Here is a 22972-nt window from a genome sequence, read left to right as displayed (position 1 = left end):
CATAGGATGCCAACTTTCCAACAAGTCAGTTCATCAAATTGCTAGAGCTGCTAGAGCTGCCCCGGTCAACTGTAAGTGCTGTTATTGTGAAGTGGAAATGTCTAGAAGCAACAACGGCTCAGTCGCGAAGTGGTAGGCCACACAAGCTCACAGAACGGGACCGCCGAGTGCTGAAGCGCGTAGCGCGAAACAATTGTCTGTCCTCGGTTGCAACACTCCAAACTCCCTCTGGAAGCAACTTCAGCACAAGAACTGTTCGTCGGGACCTTCATGAAATAGGTTTCCATGGCCGAGCAGCCGCACACAAGCCTAAGATCAGCATGTGCAATGCCAAGCATCAGCTGGAGTGGTTTAAAGCTCGCCACCATTGGACTCTGGAGCAGTGGAAGCGCGTTCTCTGGAGTGATAAATCATGCTTCACCATATGGCAGTCCGACAGACGAATCTGAATATGTGCTTGCAACTTTGTGGCAATAGTTTGGGGAAGGCCCTTTCCTGTTACAGCAATGACACTGCCCCCGTGCACAAAGAAAAGTCCATACAGAAATGGTTTGTCGAGATCGGTGTGGAAGAACTTGACTGGCCTGCACAGAGCCCTGCCATCAACCCCATCGAACATCTTTGGGATGAATTGGAACGCCGACTACGAGCCAGGCCCAATCGCCCAACATCAGTAGCCAACCTCACTAATGCTCTTGTGGCTGAATGGAAGCAAGTCCCTGCAGCAATGTTCCAATATCTAGAGGAAAGCCTTCCCAGAAGAGTGGAGGCTGTTATAGAAGCAAAGGGGGGACCAACTCCATATTAAAGACCATGATTGTGGAATGAGATGTTCGACGAGCTCATGTAGTGTATGTTATTACTCCTAATGACATCTGTCTGTGATGTTGCTATAACCCTTAATGACATCTGTTATGTCATCTGTTATGTCAGCCTCATGGCAATGTTATGTAGCTTATCTATTAGCCCTCACCATACAATACTGAGATAACTCAAATACACAGCAATCAGCTAGGAGGTGCCACAGAGTACAGAACACAGCTATGAAGCTTAATTTAGCTACGCAGTGGGGGAAAGGGGAAGGGGAAAGGGAAAGGGGGTACCTTGTCAGTTGTACAACTGAATGCATTTGACTGAAATGTGTCTTCCACGTTTAACCCAACCCCACTGAATCAGAGAGGTGCGGGGGGCTGCCTTAATTGATGTCAACATAATCGGCGCGTATCAGTGGATTGTACACTGAAGTCCTACTATAGACATGACAGCTATGAGACTTTATAGAGCAGACAAAGGGACTCTAGGAGACTTCATTGTGCACAGTGATCATCTCTGAGACTTCATAGAGCACACATCGGGCCTAACACATCATAATGTACAGGAGCCAGCTAAGACACCTTATACAGTATACATCGGACCCAGCTAAGAGACCTCGTATAGTATACATAGTCTCCAATGAGACTTCATAAGGTATGCTTCCTATAAGAGCTCATAGAGGAATACTTAGGACTGATCAAAATAACGGTTGTTTTCCACCCGTTTCAACGATTGTCATACATTAGTAATTCAGACTGTGAATTCAAAGTCCACCTCCGTCTAACAAGATCCTGACTTTCTAATCCACGATCAATCATCAGAAGCGACACTATATTATGCGTGAACCAAAACTCTTCCTGGACTTAAGGTTTCAGTCTGACAGGCTAAGCTTTCAAGCCTGGTCCGAGAACTGTTTGTCCTTTTGCCAACTCCATTGCAGCCATTGTCAAGTCCTGTATGGCTCAGTTGGTAGAGCAGGGCGCTTGCAACAACAGGGTTGTGAGTTTGATTCCCACAGGGGACCGGTATGAGAAAATGTATGAACTCACTAATGTAAGTTGCTCTGGATAAGAGTGTCTGCTGCATGACTAAAATGGAACATTTTTGGCATGACAATTCTAGAAGGAGTTGGCAGGAGAGCATAAACAGACCCACCCAGGTTATAAGCTTTCTGCCTGGGAGGAAACTTTTGAAACACAGGGTATGAAACTGAACTCAGTGTTCCACTTTCTGTACTCAGTTACAATGTGTGCATCTGAAATGGCACCCTAATGCCTATATAGTGTTGGTATAGGGAATAGAGTGCCATTTGAGGCGCAAACTAACACAGTCTTAAATTATAACTTTTTTTAAACAGGGCTAGGTTTTGTTACACATAACTTACTTGGTGCTAGAATTTATTTGAACACTTTGAAATAAATTCTGTCTACACTTGAACACGTACTTCTTGCTCAGGCAAAAGGGGACTACACTATTAAACAGTAGGCTAAAGCAGCTAGGTTTCAAGTCATATAAACCTATGGCTCGTGACTATACACCGAAGGATATTACATCAGAACATTTCCAGGATTTCTCCTCATATTAAAAGTAGGTTGTCAGCAGTTGTCAGTCAGTTGCCTGTGGAGATGTCATGGAAGCAAAGTCAAGAACAGAACAGGGCCTGTAGTAGAATAGTCCGTCCTAGAGTGGTTGTCCGTCTTGAACACTTGGTAGGTGAACATTTACAAACACAAAAAGAGACGTTGGGTGGAGATGGTGTAGTACTCTAGCTCAGTACTGTAGTGACTGGTTGGGACTTTCAGGTGTAGTACTGTAGAACAGGTCACAGGTATAGTAGCTCAGTACTGTAGTGACTGGTTTCGGACTGTCAGGTGTAGTACTGTAGAACAGGTCACAGGTATAGTAACTCAGTACTGTAGTGACTGGTTGGTACTGTCAGGTGTAGTACTGTAGAACAGGTCACAGGTATAGTAACTCAGTACTGTAGTGACTGGTTGGGACTGTCAGGTGTAGTACTGTAGAACAGGTCACAGGTATAGTAACTCAGTACTGTAGTGACTGGTTGGGACTGTCAGGTGTAGTACTGTAGAACAGGTCACAGGTATAGTAACTCAGTACTGTAGTGACTGGTTGGGACTGTCAGGTGTAGTACTGTAGAACAGGTCACAGGTATAGTAGCTCAGTACTGTAGTGACTGGTTGGGACTGTCAGGTGTAGTACTGTAGAACAGGTCACAGGTATAGTAACTCAGTACTGTAGTGACTGGTTGGGACTGTCAGGTGTAGTACTGTAGAACAGGTCACAGGTATAGTAGCTCAGTACTGTAGTGACTGGTTGGGACTGTCAGGTGTAGTACTGTAGAACAGGTCACAGGTATAGTAACTCAGTACTGTAGTGACTGGTTGGTACTGTCAGGTGTAGTACTGTAGAACAGGTCACAGGTATAGTAGCTCAGTACTGTAGTGACTGGTTGTGAGGTTGTAAGGGGCAGTTTAGTTGGTAATGCATGCCTCATGCCCCTATCCTCCACTCATCTTCCTCTTCTTTAAAAACACACCATAACTGTCAACTGACGGTGGCGATTCAACATGACGAATAGTCAGGCATTGAACAGAAAATGAAGGCAGATGTTCTGTTTGCTGTGGAGGCGATAGGACGGCCACCCGCTGTTTCGAACCGTTCGTCGCCACGATCTGTTTTGCCCTAATCTGAAATTGTCTGTAGCCACTACCCAGGTCAGGTCACCAATCCAATATCCACCAGGGCTTGAGGTTAAGGGAGGCTAAAGATGGATATCACAGATGCAGAGGCAGTGGGCTGGGTTTAGGTTAGGGTTTGTCTGGATCATCTAGCCACGGTCACAGTGCTGAGAGAGTAGGAGAGGGTCAATTGAGATGTGCCCCTTTGTCCAGTCAGTGCTGAGGATCCATTGTTGTTGTAGTTGTTTATTTATCTGTCTGTCCGTTTGTCTCGTTTGAGTGCTGGTTAATGTCGTCCTAGGGACTACAAAGGCCCTTTGAACTGGTTCCCAGAGAGATGCTGGCGGATTGAAGGCTTGGAGCCCGCAGCGTCACCCAGTTTACGCCACACCACCTGAGAACACAACACAGGACAGGGGGGGGGGGGGGGGGGGGGGGACACAAAACACTGTTACACAACACTGTCATACAATGGATATACTAGCTACAGTATATCCAGCCCTTTAAGATGAGTGGGGGTCTCTAGAAATGCCAGGTGGAAGGGACATTTAGTACTAATTATACTAATAAGGTTTGCAAACACTCTTACAAAAGCTTTTTATTGTCGAACATTTAATTATGACATGTGGTTTGTTGGGGTCTACTAAGGGAGGTCACAGAGACTGGAATCTATCAATCCAGCCAACCAATAATGGGCTACAAAAATGTATGTTCCACATAATCTGAGCACACAATGCAACCATAGGGACAAAACAACAGCACCGAGATGGACCATGTAACATAGACCTCACCAGGATTGGTGTATTTATCTCTTTATGGTTGATGGGATACTTGACTGTAAATGGTTGCGTTGTGCCTCCATGTTCTCTGTGTCTCTTCCATGTACAGAGCTCTGTCTGGAAAAACCAACAGGCATCGCTTAGTGCTGAAAGACTAGAAGGGCCTGGGGTCGTCCCTGTAAGAAAAGTGTCATCACACGGGTCCCAGAGTAACCCACTCCACTGTCTCAGGCTGTATGGTTGTGGCCCAAATGATACCCTATTCCTTTTATATTACACTAACCCTATCGGCTCTAGTCAAAACTAGTGCACTATAAAGGAAATAGGATGCCATTCTGAGATAACATCTGTGGGGGTGGACGGAGGATGTGATGTTGAGATGAGAGAATGGGGAGGGGCCTGTAGATTCTATCCCATAGTCCTATCCTCCTAGCCTTCCGATCCTATCCTGCCCTTTCCTGTCCTATCCTGTCCTATCCTGGGCCTGGGAGGTGTATATAGCACGGAGAATAGAGCTCGGATGCTTAAAAGGCCTCAACAGGAGCTTCCATTGTTTCTCCCAGTGAAGTTATTTTAATGGTGCAGACAAGTGCGTCGCTAATACTACGCCTCCTTTATGGGAGCCTCCAATTAAAGCAGGGGGAAGCCAGGGGGTGAGAGGGGGAGGAGAGGTGAGAGGGAGAGAGGAGGGAAGAAGGGAGGGAGGGCAATTGTGCAATAATTGAAACACTGCCCTCCGTCAAAGCGATGGCATGTTTGTGATTCTGACAGGCAAACAAACAGAAATGGGGAGGAGAGAGAGAGAGAGAGAGAGAGAGAGAGACAGACAGACACAGAGAGAGAGAGAGAGCGAGAGAGAGAGAAAGCTGCAACTCGACAGTCCCCTCGTATCTTCATCTAGCTCTCACTTAGCTGTTGGGATAGGAGAGGGAGAGAGGAAGAGAGAAGAAAGGAAACGAGTGAGGGAGAGAGAGAAAGAGTAAAAGAGAGGGGGGGGTGAGAAAGGTTGTGTGCGAGGGAGGAGAGAGTTCCTTACGTTACACATCTCCCTGACGATGGCCTTCTCCTTTTCACTGAGGTCCTTGTCGTAGTCTTCAGGGATCTTCTTCTCTAGATTCTCATGGACCTCGAACACCTTCATGGCATGGACCACAGCCTCGGGCTTCTGGCCCACAGGGAGGTAGTCTGCTGGGGGGGATGGCTCACCACTAGGGGTCCTACCGGAGCCCTGGAGAGAGGAAAGGAGAGATGGTCAGAGTGGTCACACACATATACTTTATTTTCAGAAATGTGAGCAATCTAAATTAATCCCCCCACCTCCCTTCTCTCTCTCTCTGGGGTACTATAGTTCACCGACCCAGACCCCTAAAGGAGGGTAAATCCCTGGTTTAATCAGCTCATTACAACTCTCATCTCCCCTGGTCTTCCCTGACCCTGGTCAAACTCTCTACTCCCCTGTGTCTCTCCATCTCTGGGTCACATCTAATGCAAAAAGAGGTCGTTGAGAGAGAGGAGCAGGGGCCCTATCTATCCCAGCTCTATCCTATTCATTCCCAGCTCTCACTGTCCAAGCACTTAGTTATCCCTATCTCTGGTTCTATCCCAGCTTTGCTCAGTCACAGCCTTTTGAGCACCACTCTAGCGTTAAATCCTCAACTATCCCAACCAGCATTCCAACACCGGTGCCCCTGAGCAGAGAGAGAGAGGGATAAAGGGATAGAGAGAGAGAGAGAGAGAGAGAGAGAGAGAGAGAGAGAGAGAGAGAGAGAGAGAGAGAGAGAGAGAGAGAGAGAGAAGAGTGTGACCGGAGTGTGAGTGACACACACACATAAAGCTGAGAGTGCAATAACAACAGGCCCATAGTCAATGGTGTAGGCACCTGCTGTAGAGGCATTATGGAAGAGGAGGGAAGTGAACCTGATCGGGCTGCCAGTCTAACATTACAGAGTTGGTATCAATACCCAGTATCAATACTCAGAGAACACTAACACAGACACACCATACTTATGTGCGTCCCAAATGGCACCCTATTCCCTGTATAGTGCACTACTTTGACCAGGGCCCATATGACTCTGGTCAAAAGTAGTGCACCATGTAGGGTAGTGTTTCCCAACCCTGGTCCTCCAGTAACCCCAACAGAACACATTTTTGTTGTAGCCCTGAACAAACACACCTCATTCAGCTCATTGAGGGCTTGATGATTAGTTGACAAGTTGATTCAGGTGTGCTTGTCCAAGGTTACAATAGAAATGTTTACTGTTGGGGGTAATGGAGGACCACCAGGGTTGGGAAACACTGATGAAGGGAATAGAGTGCCATTCAGGACGTAGCCTGAGCAAAGATGATAAGAAAGTCTGAAAGAAAACATAAAGAGAGGCTCTAAAGGACACACATTTTCAACCAACAATTTTTACAAGATAGAGAATCACTGCTTCTGCATCAGAAACAACTTTGATTGACTTTGACATTTGATTGATGGCTCTCTTGTTATGTGAGAAAGTCGTGACTTTGCCTCAGTCAGTGCTACAGAGGTGGGATCACGATCGCTGGGCAAATGTTTTCTTGTGACGGATGTATGGGGATGTAGGGGGTGGGGGTGACCCCTCTACAATTTCAACGTCTAGTTTTGATTTACATTTGGTGAATGTATGGTATGGTCAAGGGCCACAAAGAGAGACATAGGCAATAAAGCAGCACGACTGGCCCTTAAATGTACTCTGAGAGCTAACATCAATGGCATGCATGTCAACCTCTCCTGGCTCAAAGTAGAGGAGAGATTGATTGCATCACTACTTGTCTTTGTGAGAGGTATTGACATGCTGAATGCACTGAGCTGTCTGTTCAAACGACTAGCACACAGCTCAGACACACATGCATAACCCACAAGACATGCCACCGGGGGTCTCTTCACAGTCCCCATGTCCAGAACAGACTCTGGGAAATGGACAGTACAACACAGAGCCATAACTACATGGAACTCTATTCCACATCAAGTATCTCATGCAAGCAGTTAAATCTGATTTTAAAAAATGATAAAACTACACCTTATGGTACAACGCGGACTGTGAAGAGACACACACACCCAGGCACACACTCACGCATACGCACACACACGCTAGCACACGCACTCTACATACACGCACATTGTAATATTATCGTATGATGCTATTATGCATTTTGTATTGTAGATATGTGTATTGGTGTAACACTGTTATATGATGTACTGCCTTAACACTGCCTTAATGTGTTTGGACTCCAGGAAGAGTAGCTGCTGCCTTGTTAGCAGCTGATGATCACAACAACAAAAAATCCACCCACCATATAAAGTGTATATCAGGCCATGTCATTGGGTGTGTGACATGAGAGAGAGAGAGACAGCAGCATACCACACTGCAGAGATGTTAACACCAGTGTTCTGGCAACATTTCCAATCAGGCCATCATTCCATCATGGTGTAAGAGGTGCGTGACAGGCTGCAGGGAAGCCAGGCGCAGGAGAGCAGAACTGGGTAATAACCAGAGCAGTTTAATGTGCAAAACCAACGGCACCCAGAACAACAAAATATGGGTACAGAAATAACCCGTCGCGAACCAGTCAGAGTGCACAAACACTTTACAGCAAACAATTTCACACACAGACAAGTAATGAGGGAATGTAAACCAGGTGTGTGGGAAAACAAGACAAAACAAATGGAAAATGAAAGGTGGATCGGCGATGGCTAGAAGACCGGTGACGTCGACCGCCGAACGCCGCCCGAACAAGGAGAGGAACAGACTTCGGCAGAAGTCGTGACACATGGCCACCTAATCATCCCCAGCTTCCAATTGGCTCAGTCATCCCCTCTCCTCCACCCTGTAACTATTCTCCAGGTTGTTGCTGTAAATTAAAATGTGTTTTCCGTCAACTTACCTGGTTAAATGAGAGAGAGAGAGAGAGAGAGAGAGAGAGATGTTGCATTATTCAAGGCATCACCTCCTGTGTGTTTGAAGTGAGAGTTCAAAGTCATGCTAATCAGGATAGGAGTCTAGAGTATGTATGTCTCTCACTCCAGAACACACACACACACACACAGGCTGTAGCCCAAGCCACACGCTCTTAATTGTTTTCTCCTTCCTGTGGATGAAGAGTACCTGAGTGGTTAGTGGTTACCATGACGACTCTAGATGTCTTTTATCACGACCAATCAGAATACTGATTAGCTAAACAAGACTCTCCTCTTTTTCTTCTCCTCCCTCTCCTTATTCTCTCTATTCTCTCTCTCTCTCCTCTCTTTCTCTCTCTATACTCTCTCCCCACCTCTCTCCTTTAGACTATTTTCCTTCCTTCCTTCCTCACATCTCTCTACTCCTTCCCAATCTCATACGCACTCTCCCTACCCTCTTCTCCTCTCCCTCCCCCTGTTCTCCTCTCCATGCCAAGGTGAGAGCTGGAAAGGGGGATGAACATTTCAGGATAAAAGAGAGGGAAAGAACAGTGGGAGTCGTTGCCCTTCTGAAAGAAGTGATGCTAATTTAATTAGTGGTCTCAAAGGGATGTCCAGGGCTGGCTCAAGGCATAAGGGATGTCCAGGGCTGGCTCCAGGCATAAGGGAAGTCCAGGGCTGGCTCAAGGCATAAGGGATGTCCAGGGCTGGCTCAAGGCATACGGGATGTCCAGGGCTGGCTCAAGGCATAAGGGATGTCCAGGGCTGGCTCAAGGCATAAGAGATGTCCAGGGCTGGCTCCAGGCATAAGGGATGTCCAGGGCTGGCTCAAGGCATAAGGGATGTCCAGGGCTGGCTCAAGGCATAAGAGATGTCCAGGGCTGGCTCCAGGCATAAGGGATATCCATGGCTGGCTCAAGGCATAAGGGATGTCCAGGGCTGGCTCAAGGCATAAGGGATGTCCAGGGCTGGCTCAAGGCATAAGAGATGTCCAGGGCTGGCTCCAGGCATAAGGGATATCCATGGCTGGCTCAAGGCATAAGGGATGTCCAGGGCTGGCTCAAGGCATAAGGGATGTCCAGGGCTGGCTCAAGGCATAAGGGATGTCCAGGGCTGGCTCAAGGCATAAGGGATATCCATGGCTGGCTCAAGGCATAAGGGATGTCCAGGGCTGGCTCCAGGCATAAAGCGACATAAGCGGTCGCTTAGATATCCAGGCTGCTAGGTTTTATTACAAAAAATGTGGGGTCCCAACTTCCTGTTGAGAGTTAGAATAATAGAATACACAAGGTGCAAGGTTGAAATTTGGTTGTGCATCAGCAATTATCTTCACCCCATGGCAAAATGGGTAGAATTACAGTAAATTAGGTTTAAAACTGCAAAAATATATATATATATCTTCCCCATGGCGAAATGAGCAGAATTTCATGATTTTTTAAATAACATTGGGACATTTTTTCTACGCCTTGTGGCAAAATGTCTACAACTGCAGAAAAATTGCTTTAAACCTGAAATGTTTCTCTCTACTGTCAAGAGCAGGGCCAGGTGGGGGAGGAGGGGGGGGGGGGGTGATGTCCTCTGGTTAAACACGGAACCAATAGAGAGACAGGTGAAGTCTCAGGGCTGTAGAAGAGAGAGCGAGAGAGAGATGGAGACAAGAGGGAGGTAGGTGGCAATAAGGAACAAGAGAGAGCTTGAGTGGAATGGAAGAAAGACTGGATTTGAGACAGAGAGGGCTGGTGAAAACTAGGGGGGATATAAGAGAGTGAGAGAGAGAGAGAGAGAGAGAGAGAGAGAGAGAGAGAGAGAGAGAGAGAGAGAGAGAGAGAGAGAGAGAGAGAGAAGACTCCAGATTCAGTCTCCAGCTCAAGGCTGGGTTAGAGAATCAAAGACAATAAACAGTGTGAGGGGGGTGGAAGTTAGGGTCAACATGAGGTATTGTTGTTGTAAGGTCTACTTTAGTACTCAGGGTTATTGGGTAAAGTCTGAGTTCTGTTTACATTAAAGACCTGAGGTTATTGTCTCTTAACTCTTAGACTCAGGGTGGAATATGGAAGAGGCAGGGCTGGAGTAAAGGTGCATATTACTGGGGGCTGACATTCAATACTGGAAAGTGTGATGATAACACTGTTAAATGTGGAGGAGCTGGAGAGGGTTTGAAACTGACGTGTGTGAAAGTCCAGTTCAAAGCAGGTCTGTCAAGTGATACTGAGGTCAGCCACAGACCAGCTCATTGGTAGCACTGATGCTCCAAACTTACAAAAGTTAGGAGCACCACATAAAATCTAAGAGCACCAGAAATATTTTTTCATTGATTCAGATATAGTCTGCATTGGGCCTATATGAATCCTAATTACTTTTGAAGCACATCTCATGAAAAATATATCACTTTTCCTTTCCTTTCCATGCCACCAAGTGTTTTTTTTATTCTTATTTTTTTTAAATTGAATATTAAAACATACAATCTACCTGTAGTGAAGCCACTGAACATTTACATTACATTCAGTCATCTAACAGACTCCCATCCAGAGCGACCCACAGGAGCAACCAGGGTCAAGCACTCCGCTCAAGTCAAAACGGGGACCCGAACCAGCGACCCATCAGCCACCGGCCCAAGCTCCCAACCGCCAGGCCAACAACCCTCCAAGATCCCCCCACAGCTCCGAGAGCTGCCCCCCACCACCCAGGATCCCCCCACAGCTCCGAGAGCTGCCCCCCACCACCCATGATCCCCCCCCACAGCTCCGAGAGCTGCCCCTCAACCACCCAGGATCCCCCCACAGCTCCGAGAGCTGCCCCCCACCACCCAGGATCCCCCCACAGCTACGAGAGCTGCCCCTCAACCACCCAGGATCCCCCCACAGCTCCGAGAGCTAGCAAGTGTTTGACATATACAGGTAAAGTTAGTCGGGCTGCACAGTATCGGCAAAAAATTGAATTGTGACTTTTTTCAACCAAATATTGCGATTTGACTTACAATATAGATAAAAACACGTTGGTGAACTGTTGGAATGATTATTCTAATTCTATGGTTGGTGTTGTTTGTAGGTAGGAGTTATGACAGGGTAGGAACAAAAGTGTTGATAAGTGTTTCCCAGGGGACCGTGGTGACGTTTGAACAGATGTTACATTTAGGTAAAAATTGTAGTAAGTTGCACAAACAACGTGCTGATCTACACCACTAACATTTAGCTAGTTAGCGAATAGCATTAGCATAATGTTTGAAACATGCCAGCTTCCTTAGACTAACTAACTCACATTTTGCAGAGATCAAGATACACAAACGAATAGTATCATAAAGAAAAATAACTGGATTGATATTTAGAAGCAATGTGGAAAGCAGCTTCGTTCTTGTTTTGGAAGAAGATACACTATATAAACAAAAGTATGTGGACACCCCTTGAAATTAATGGATTCGGCTATTTCAGCCACACCCATTGCTGACAGGTGTATAAAATCGAGCACATCTCCCGAGTGGCGCAGTGGTCTAAGGCGCTAGCTGTGCCACTAGAGATCCTGGTTCTTGTCCAGGCTCTGTCGCAGCCGGCCGCGACCGGGAGACCCATGGGGCGGCGCACAATTGGCCCTGCGTTGTCCAGGTTAGGGGAAGGTCTGGCCGGCAGGGATGTTCTTGTCCCTGCCGACTCCTGTGGCGGGCCTGTGCGCAATGCACGCTGACACAGTCACCAGGTGTACGTGTTTCCTCTGACACATTGGAGCGGCTGGCTTCCGGGTTAAGCGGGCATTGTGTCAAGAAGCAGTGCAGCTTGGCTGGGTTGTGTTTCGGAGGACGCACGGCCTTGACCTTCGTCTCTCCTGAGTCCATACGGGAGTTGCAGCGATGGGACAAGACTGTAACTACCAATTGGATACCACGAAATTGGGGTAAAAAATATATATATTTAAAAATAAATAAATAAAATCGAGCACACAGCTCAGTGACTTGCAACATGGCACCGTCATAGGATGCCAACTTTCCAACAAGTCAGTTCGTAAAATGTCTTCCGTGCTAGAGCTGCCCCGGTCAACTGTAAGTGCTGTTATTGTGAAGTGGAAACGTCTAGGAGCAACAACGGCACAGCCGTGAGTGGTAGGCCACACAAGCTCACAGAACGGGACCACCGACTGCTGTAGTGCGTAGCGTGTAACACTCACTACCGAGTTCTAAACTGCCTCAAGAGCTGTTCATGGGGAGCTTCATAAAATGGGTTTCCATGGCGGAGCAGCCGCACACAAGCCTAAGATTACCATGCGCTATGCCAAGTGTCGGCTGGAGTGGTGTAAAGCTCATCATTATTGGACTCTGGAGCAGTGGAAACGCGTTCTCTGGAGTGATGAATCACGCTTCACCATCTGACAGTTCGATGGACGAAAGGGTTTGGCGGATGCTAGGAGAACGCTACCTGCCCAAATGCATAGTGCCAACTGTAAAGTTTGGTGGAGGATGAATAATGGTCTGAGGCTGTTTTTCATGGTTTGGGCTAGTCCCCTTAGTTCCAGTGAAGGGAAATCTTAAAGCTACAGCATATAATGACATTCTAGACGATTCTGTGCTTCCAACTTTGTGGCAACAGTTTGGGGAAGGGCCTTTCCTGTTTCAGCATGACAATGCCCCCATGCACAAAGCGAGGTCCATACAGAAATGGTTTGTTGAGATCGGTGTGGAAGAACTTGACTGGCCTGCACAGAGCCCTGACACCAACCCCATCGAACACCTTTGGGATGAATTGGATTGCTGACTGCGAACCAGGACTAATCGCCCAACATCAGTGCCCAACCTCACTAATGCTCTTGTGGCTGAATGGAAGCAAGTCACCGCAGCAAAGTTCCAACATCTAGTGGAAAGACTTCCCAGAAGAGTGGAGGCTGTTATAGCAGCAAAGGGGGACCAACTCCATATTAATGCCCATGATTTTGGAATGAGATGTTCAATGAGCAGGTGTCCACATACTTTTGCTCATGTAGTGTATGTGTTGAGTGCATTTAAAAAATATATACAGTATATTTCACCTATATTTAACCAGGTAGGCTAGTTGAGAAGAAGTTCTCATTTACAACTGCGACCTGGCCAAGATAAAGCACAGCAGTTCGACACATACAACAACACAGAGTTACACTTGGAATAAACAAAACATACAGTCAATAATACAGTAGAAAAAAAAGAAAAAAAGTCTATATACAGTGAGTGCAAATGAGGTAAGATAACGGGAGGTAAGGCAATAAATGGGCCATGGTGGCGTAGTAATTACAATATAGCAATTAAACACTGGAATGGTAGATGTGCAGAAGATGAATGTGCAAGTAGAGATACTGGGGTGCAAAGGAGCAAGATAAATAAATAAATACAGAATGGGGATGAGGTAGTTGGATGGGCTGTTTACAGATAGGCTATGTACAGGTGCAGTGATCTGTGAGCTGCTCTGACAGCTGGTGCTTAAAGTTAGTGAGGGAGATATGAGTCTCCATTTTCAGTGATTTTTGCAGTTCGTTCCAGTCATTGGCAGCAGAGAACTGTAAGGAAAGGCGGTCAAAGGAGGAATTGGCTTTGGGGATGACCAGTGAGATATACCTGCTGGAGCGCGTGCTACGGGTGGGTGCTGCTATGGTGACCAGTGAGCTGAGATAAGGCTGGGCTTTACCTAGCAAAGACTTATAGATGACCTGGAGCCAGTGGGTTTGGCGACGATGAAGCGAGGGCCAGCCAACGAGAGCATACAGGTCGCAGTGGTGGGTAGTATATGGGGCTTTGGTGACAAAACGGATGGCACTGTGATAGACTGCTTCCAATTTGTTGAGTAGAGTGTTGGAGGCTATTTTATAAATGACATCGCCGAAGTCGAGGATTGGTAGGATGGTCAGTTTTACGAGGGTATGTTTGCCAGCATGAGTGAAGGATGCTTTGTTGCGAAATAGGAAGCCAATTCTAGATTTAATTTTGGATTGGAGATGCTTAATGTGAGTCTGGAAGGAGAGTTTACAGTCTAACCAGACACCCAGGTATTTGTAGTTATCCACGTATTCTAAGTCAGAGCCGCCCAGAGTAGTGATGCTGGATGGGCGGGCAGGTGCGGGCAGTGATCGATTGAAGAGCATGCATTTCGTTTTACTTGCATTTAAGAGCAGTTGGAGGCCACGGAAGGAGAGTTGAATGGCATTGAAGCTCGTCTGGAGGTTAGTTAACACAGTGTCCAAAGAAGGGCCAGAAGTATACAGAACGGTGTCGAATTGAATTGCATGAATTGACAGCATGCTGAGAGAATAAACAACGTGGTTCCTAACTGTGTGCTGCCTGCTTGAGTGACAGCGGGCGGGGCTTGGTGTGTGTGGCCCGGGAACTGGAAGCAAGCAGTCGTGGAGGGAGAGAGGACTCCATGACACTGGGAGGCTGCGGTAAAGCAAAGACTAATCATTACGACAATAAATATCTGGGGGATTTTTTTTTCTAGCCGCACTGGTTATCCCAAATTAAAACTGCAGGTCGCCAGCAGAATATTTTGTTGCATAAGCGACCAAATTGGTCACACTTCAGATCCCTGCACACACACACACACACACACACACACACACACACACACACACACACACACACACACACACACACACACACACACACACACACACACACACACACACACCAGGAGTGGTTTAGCACACTATACGTACATTCTGCACGGCGTCCTGCTGGTACTGTGTGAGAGAGGAGAGCTGAGACTCAGAGTGGTAGAGAGACAGACCCTTCCTCAGACTGTTCAGATCACCACTGTTTGCCTGCTGAGAGACAGACAGAGCGAGAGAGAGAGAGAGACAGAGACAGAGAGAGAGAGAGTGAGAGCGAGAGAGAGAGAGAGACAGAGACAGAGACAGAGACAGAGACAGAGAGCGAGAGCGAGAGCGAGAGAGAGAGAGAACATTTAGAGGAAAAGTGCACACAGAAGGCAAAGAACAGAATATATGCTGCCGATCTCCTCTGGACAAGAGATAGAAGCACAAGCATAGTAGTTGAGAGGATTGATGCTCAGGATTGTCAACGGGCCATTTAAGGCCACCTTGTAAGACAGCAGTTGTGAGTTCAGACAGCTCAGTTCATTTATACCCTATATATCAGTGAAAATGGCCAGCCAATGTTTTGAATCCTCCTATCTGGCATACAGTAAATGGCATCCCTCTGCCTTAGGTCACTGGGACATTAGATGGGACCAAAAAGTCAATGAACATTCCCTCCTGCCTTTACATATGTCACATATCTGTGTCTGTCTCATTGGACAAGGTAATACAACAGAGACAAGACAGATTTTAGTAGATAAATAACTGTATAGCAGGCTTTGGAGGGGTATGGCCTCTTTCTATGTACGTGTGTGAGGTCATTATGATGAGCTCACTCTAAACCGTGTGTCTTTTAACCAGTGATTTTACTCTTTGAAGACATCCTTTGCGTTCGGTTTTCCTTTTACTCATCTCTTTCATTGCTTCTGGTTTGCTTTGACTTCTTTCATTTCATTGTTTTAATTTGAAATGTGTTGGGATTTTAAATGCACTTACAATAACGTTTGGTTGATCTAGATTCCACACTGTCTGTTTTACCCTCTGGGCCACGTAAGGAAAGCAAACCAGGCATAGAATGTTTCATTTGATTCAGACATGGGTATCTGTTCAGTGTTATCTTGCATTTATCTGACGCTATAACAGCAACACTTCAGTTCAGCTCGAAAAAAAACACACACATGCACACACTCCTTATGGTTAGACTCCCTGACTGGTCTGTGCTACCTGCTTCCCTGAGGGATAGATTTTGTGTTATTTTTCAGTGTTCTATGTTCTCTGTGTGGAGTGCAGAATAAGGGATCAACATGTTGTCAGCCCAACACAGAGGGTGTCGTCTTTGGGGCGTGTCGTCTTTGGGGCGTGTCGTCTTTGGGGCGTGTCGTCTTTGGGGCGTGTCGTCGTTGGGGCCGTTGGAGCAGCACAAAAGCCCTGTGTAATCCCTTTTTTTGGAGTGTGTTTGTGTCACTGCATGGACCTTCTCTCTCAGTCTCTTGCTCTCGCTCTGTTCTGATTGGTGTTGTGTGCTTACAGCTCATTCGGGATTGGCTCAGTGGGATTACAGTACCGTCCCCCATAGTGAAGCCTGTTGTAATCACAGAGCTGTATATATGGGGATATGTCTACATCAACAGGACACTCATAACTGAATCCCAAATGACACCCTATTCTCTATTATGTGCACTATTGGCCAGAGCCAATTGGGTGGCATTTGGGACACAGCCTACACTTCTAGCTGATGCCATAATGATGCTCTCTCTGGTTGTTACAATGTTAGTAAAACTCTGCACTAACTCTGCACTCCCTTCTACTCTAGTGTGTATGTGTCCATTCATGTGTGTGTGTGTGTGTGTGTGTGTGTGTGTGTGTGTGTGTGTGTGTGTGTGTGTGTGTGTGTGTGTGTGTGTGTGTGTGTGTGTGTGTGTGTGTGTGTGTGTGTGTGTGTTCTAGGATCTCCCAGTAGAGGGTAGAGATACTGAGAATCGGTTTGTCTGTGTGTGTGTGTGTTGTTGCTCTTCACCGATTCCTTTCGTGTGAAATCAGACGGCAGACAGAATGACAATGAGAAGCCATGAAACATTCAGTCCATGTGTGATTTCTCCTGCCCTCCCATTATTTTACCCAATCCATTATTGAAGACCACTTTCCCTGTGATACTGAATTATTCAATTAACCCTATCATCCCAGCAGGTAGAAGCTCTCTCTCTCTCTCCTCCCCATCTCCCCTGTGTACTCGTTTACTCTGCAATATTTAGCTTTCGCTATTCGCTCTATTTCATCTCTCACATTCTCTATTTATACGTTGAAAAATACACTCTCGTCTCTGCTGCTTCCTCTGTCTCTCCCACGAGGGAGCTTGGGTTTGAGAAAGTGAGAGGGGGAGAAAGTAAGAGAGAGACAGGGCGAAGAGAGAGAGAAGTATCAACAGAGTGCTGATCGTTTTCACCGCGGTGATAAAACAGCTGCAGTGTTTTACCTGTGATAGCAGCTGCTTGTTGTCATCCTCCAGGATGCTGACCTTGGTCTCCAGTTGTCTCATGTAGTTTGAAGATGGATCTGGAAGACAAAGAGGAAGAGAAAACATCATGTAGAAGAATGTCAGTCAGTGTCAGTGTCCCAAATAGCACCCTCTTCCCGATATACTGTTAGTGCACTACTTTTGAACAGGCTCCATATATATATATAGGGAATAGGGTGCCATTTGGCACATGCCCAGTGTCAAATCTGAACCACATGTCTGAAACCTTGACACATGCCTACTCCTCTCACCAACCCATACATCGTTTATTAGACCAAAACACACGCGGGCCCACAGTTTCACTCCAGTGTCTGTAAATATCCATTGGCCTGTGTTTAATGTATTGTCTGGTGGTCTCTGGGTCCCTCTGATTGGCATGTTTGTGTGATGCTCAGCAGTCCTCTCAGCCTTAACCCTCCACTAGTCCAGTGCTCCATTGTTCGCTCTCCCATGGGGATTATGTTGTGCCTAAAACTCCAGTAATCCTAAAATGTCTCTCTTTCATTTCCTGTAAACCGCCGATTCCCAACAATCAATACTGGATTGCACAGCTCCTTTATAGAGATTTCAATCCAATCCATCAGATAAAGCACTAGGATTATTTTGGTGGCACAAAACCCCCGTGGTTTTCATGATTTAAATGGAGACAATCTGCAATGGCAGCAGTTGTTAGGCCCCCTACATGTACGCTCACACACACACACACACACACACACACACACACACACACACACACACACACACACACACACACACACACACACACACACACACACACACACACACTGCTCTGTCATCCATCTCAGTAGTTACCAAATAAGAGGGGGGGGCAGCAGAGGGGGAAGTGTGTGTGTGTGTGTGTGTGTGTGTGTGTGTGTGTGTGTGTGTGTGTGTGTGTGTGTGTGTGTGTGTGTGTGTGTGTGTGTGTGTGTGTGTGTGTGTGTGTGTGTGTGCGTGCGTGCGTGCGGGTGGGTGGGTGGGTGTGTGTTGACCATAGTGATGACTGATGACTGAAACTTAGCGAGAAGGGATAACTCCCTCTGAAGGAATGAGACAGGGGGAAAGCGGGGGGAAGAAGGATGGATAACAGACAGAGAGAGAGAGAGGGGAAGGGAGAGACACAGATATATGGAGGGCTAGACAGTGGAACCAATGCCAAGGTGTCTAATGGTGTAGCTGGTAGACGTACAGATGTGAGGGTTGTGACACGAGCTAGAGTTGATCTCCTCTACCCTCTAACCACTGAGTTTATGACTAGTAAATCGCAACAACCCATTTTAAGCTTTTGCTGGATAGGGTTTGCGTCCATAAATGGCACCCCAGTGCCTTCAGAAAATATTCCGAAATATCTCATTTACATAAGTATTCGCACCCCTGAGTCTGTGAGTCTTTCTTGTTGAGTCTCTAAAAGCTTTCCACACCTGGATTGTGCAACATTTGCCCATTATTATTTTCAAAATTCTTCAAGCTCTGTCAAGTTGGGTGTTGATTATTGCTAGTCAACCATTTTCAGGTCTTGCCATATATTTTCAAGTAGATTTAGTCAAAACTGTAACCAGGCCAACATTAACCGTCTTCTTGGTAAGCAACTCCAGTGTAGATTTGGCCTTGTGTTTTAGGTTATTGTCCTGCTGAAAGGTGAATTCATCTCCCAGTGTCTGGTGGAAATCAGACAGAACCAGGTTTTCCTCTAGGATTTTGCCTGGGCTTAGCTCCATTCCATTTCTTTTTTATCCTGAAAAACTCTCCAGTCCTTAACGATTACAAACCTACCCACAACATGATGCAGCCACCAATATGCTTGAAAATATGAGTGGTTCCCAGTAATGCGTTGCATTGGATTTGTCCAAAACACTTTGTATTGAGGACAAAAAGTTAATTGCTTTGCCACATTTTTTTCTGTATTATTTTAGTGCCTTGTTGCAAACAGCATGCATGTTTTGGAATATTTTTTATTCTGTACAGGCTTCCTTCTTTTCACTCAATTAGGTTAGTATTGTGGAGTAACAAAAATGTTGTTGATCCATCCTCAGTTTTGTCCTATTAGAGCCATTAAACCATTGATCTCATGGTGAAATCCCTGAGCGGTTTCTTTCCTCTCCAGCAACTGAGTTAAGAAGGACAACTGTATCTTTGTAGTGACTGAGCGTATTGGTACACCATTCAGTGTAATTAATAACTTCACCATGCTCAAAGGGATTTTTAATGTCTATGTTTACCTATCTGCCAATAGGTGCCCTTCTTTGTGAGGCATTGGAAAACCTCCCTGGACTTTGTGGTTGAATCTGTGTTTAAAATGCACTGCTCGACTGAGGGACCTTACAGATAATTGTATGTGTGGGGTACAGAGAAGAGGTAGTCATTCAAAAATCATGTTAAACACTATTATTGCACGCAGAGTTAGTCCATGTAACTTATGTGACTTGTTAAGCACATTTTGACTTCTGAACTTAGGCTTGCCATAACAAAGGGGTTGAATACTTATTGACTCAATACATTTCAACTTAAATTGTTTATTATACTGAACAAAAATATAAATGCAACAGTTTCAATGATTTTACTGAGTTACAGATCATATAAGAAAATCAGTCAATATAAATCAATTAATTAGGCCCTAATCTATGGATCTCACATGACTGGTCAGGGGCGCAGCCATGGGTGGGCCTGGGAGGGAACAGGCCCACCCACTTGGGAGCCAGGCCCACCCACTGGAGTGCCAGACCTAGCCAATCAGAATGGGATTTCCCCACAAAAGGGCCTTATTACAGACAGAAATACTCCTCAGTTTCGTCAGCTATCTGGGTGTCTGGTCTCAGACCATCCTGCAGGTGAAGAAGCCAGATATGGAGGTCCTGGGCTGGTGTGGTTACACGTGGTCTGCGTTTGTGAGGACGGTTGGACGTACTGCCAAATTCTCTAAAACGATGTTGGAGGTGGCTTATGGTAGAGAAATGAACATTACATTCTCTGCTGGACATTCCTGCAGTCAGCATGCCATTTTTTTGCATGCTGCACATTTTTTGTCCCCAGCACAAGGTGCACCTGTGTAATGATCATGCTTCTTAATATGCCACAGCTGTCAGGTGGATGGATTATCTTGGCAAAGGAGAAATGCTCACTAACAGGGATGTAAACAAATTCATGCACAAAATTTGAGAGAAATAAGCTTTTTGTGCATTTGGTAAATGTATGGAATCTTTTATTTCAGCTCATGAAACATGGGACCAGCACTTTACATGTTGCGTTTATATTTATGTTCAGTATAATTTCTAAGAAGTTCCACTTTGACATTATATGGTATTGTGTGTAGGCAGTGAAAAAAAAATCTAAATGAAATCCATTTTAAATTCAGGCTGTAAGACAACAACATTTGGAAAAAGTCAGAGTGTGAATACTTTCTGAAGGCACTGGAGTTCACAACTTTTGACCAGAGCCCTATGGGTCCCGGTCAAAAGTGCACTATAAAAGGAATAGCGTTGTCATTTGGGACACAACGTCTGTTTGTGGCAACTTGTATCTACTCCACCACCAGGTGTCAGTATATGATACATAAAACCAATGACAGAGCCCAGTCATTACTGGCCATTAGACTGGCTGTTTGTCTCTGTCTCAGCTGTAAGGACCAGAGGCACAGACAGACAGATACAGTAGTGATTAACTTGACTCATCCGCCAGTGAATGACGTAACGGTGTTTTCATAGTAAAAACCACAGGATGGAGAGAGAGCAAGGGAGAGAGGGGCAGGGAAGGAGGAAGAGCGAGGGAGAGAGGCAGAGAGGGAGGGAGGTAGAGAGAGACAGATAAATAGCTGAGAGACAGACAGTTAGATGAAAAGGCAGAAAGGAGAAACACAGAGAGTGAAAGGGAAAACTGAGGAGACAGGCACAGGCAGTGAGAAAATGAGAGAAAAACACTGGGAAGGAAACAAAGAGAGAGAGAGACAGAGGAAGAGAGAGAAACAGAGAGAGAGAAAGAATCACAGCGAGAAACAGAGAGAAGAAAGAGAGGGAGCGGCAGGCAAGGCTCCTGTGGCTACAGTAAGCCTCTTTGCCTTCCTTGTGACCTCTCTAATCTAACCACAGTGGTCAGCTGACCTGTCCTGTCCTGTACCCTGCAGCCGGCTCCCAAGCCGATTACTCCACCAGGCAGGCAGACAGGCTGGCCGGCAAAAGGGCCTAAGGACTAGATGGTAGTCACTAATCTGCATCCCAAACCGCACCCTATTCCCAACGTAGTGCACTACTTTTGTCCAGAGAATAGATTCCTGAGTTCCATTCCAATCTAGAACCACGGCCATTCCAATCATTCTGATTCTATTGTGATAGAAGCGCCAGGCGTCTATCGCACGTCATAGTATTGCATAGACAATCAGTGAGACTCATACAGAGTAGCCATGATGCATCCTCACAATGGACTGTCATATTCCCCCTGCTGGCATCTTTAATCCCATTACTCCTATTCTCCCACACGGTTGTATTGTATAACCTGTGAGACAGAGCCGTATCCTCTCAGCTACACATAAATACCTCAGCCATTATCAGACTAGGGATTACAGCAGGAGAGAAGGAGAGAATAGTATGAATTCATTTTCATGGGAGAGATGGGACATGAAGAGGATTACCCAGGGAATATCTTTACTCGGTGAGTATACCACACACACCACACACACACACACACTCGTACAGAGGTTTGGAAGGAGCATGGACAGTACAGAAAAAAGCATGAGGACGTTGACAGAAAAAGCCCACCGTTGCCAGCTGACCCTGTTTTCAGTCACAAGGGATAACCCTGCGATCTTACTCTACTCTTGATTTCACGATGGCACGTGCAGACACACAAGCCTGTAATGCTGTCTGTTCCCAGATCTATGCACACTGGTAATGTCCAGCCGTCTATGACCTGTAGAAAGTCAACTTTGTGAGGGGAAGTCTCCACAGACTAGTTGAGACGGAAGGAATGCTTCATGAGTGTATAGTTAATGAATAGGAGGCCGGGGGGGGGGTGGGGTAACCAGTGACAAAACCTTACAGGCAGACCTTCAGTTATGGAATCAATTACTATCAAATTAGCTCGCCTCGCCTCCCCCACTACTCCTTCCATTATACACTAGTAAAAACACAGTCCTACTCTACCTCTGGACACACACACAGCCGCATGCACGCATACGCACATACACACACACATTTTATGAGACTGTAACATAGGGTTACTGTACACCCCTACTCTCTCTTCATAGTGCTCCCCTTAGAGCTGCACAATAAAGAAGGCTTTGAGCTCCCTGATTGGGACTCACTAAGGAATGATTTCAATTACAGTGAGGGGGAGGGAGGACAGGGGCCTGACCCTGGAAACACACTCTCTATCTCTCTCTCTCACACACACACACACACACACACACACAGTCTCACACACACACACACACACACACACACACACACACACACACACACACACACACACACACACACACACACACACACACACACACACACACACACACACAAACACACACACACACACCCCTATGTCCACACACACAGCTGCAAGGTAGCTGCGAGGCAGACCCAGGAATGATTTCAATTACCTTGTAGGTGGAGTTAGAGTGGAGAGGCTAGTGGGAGAAGGGAAAACATACACACGGACACACGGACACACACAGGGGCCAGTGGGGCAGGCAAACAGTGCAGTATTGTTCCGCAAC

At 46.2% G+C, this 22972-nt stretch overlaps 1 protein-coding gene across 1 annotated transcript in view; it reads right to left on the bottom strand.

Annotated features, from left to right (window-relative positions):
• Positions 1 to 784: 784 nt before the first annotated feature.
• ccdc85ca (coiled-coil domain containing 85C, a) overlaps positions 785 to 22972 on the bottom strand; it is a 49638-nt gene continuing 27450 nt past the window's right edge. The window contains exons 2-4 of the mRNA XM_039009010.1: positions 17230 to 17309; positions 5328 to 5519; positions 785 to 3906 (exon numbers count right to left, since the gene is read on the bottom strand). Of these exons, the coding sequence (XP_038864938.1) occupies positions 3817 to 3906; positions 5328 to 5519; positions 17230 to 17309 (362 nt within the window). The 3' untranslated portion in view covers positions 785 to 3816. The remainder of the gene's footprint in view (positions 3907 to 5327; positions 5520 to 17229; positions 17310 to 22972) is intronic.

Source organism: Salvelinus namaycush, chromosome 15 (assembly GCF_016432855.1).
Source record: "Salvelinus namaycush isolate Seneca chromosome 15, SaNama_1.0, whole genome shotgun sequence".
Taxonomy (NCBI): Eukaryota; Metazoa; Chordata; class Actinopteri; order Salmoniformes; family Salmonidae; genus Salvelinus; species Salvelinus namaycush.
This window is presented reverse-complemented; position numbering and strand designations above follow the sequence as displayed.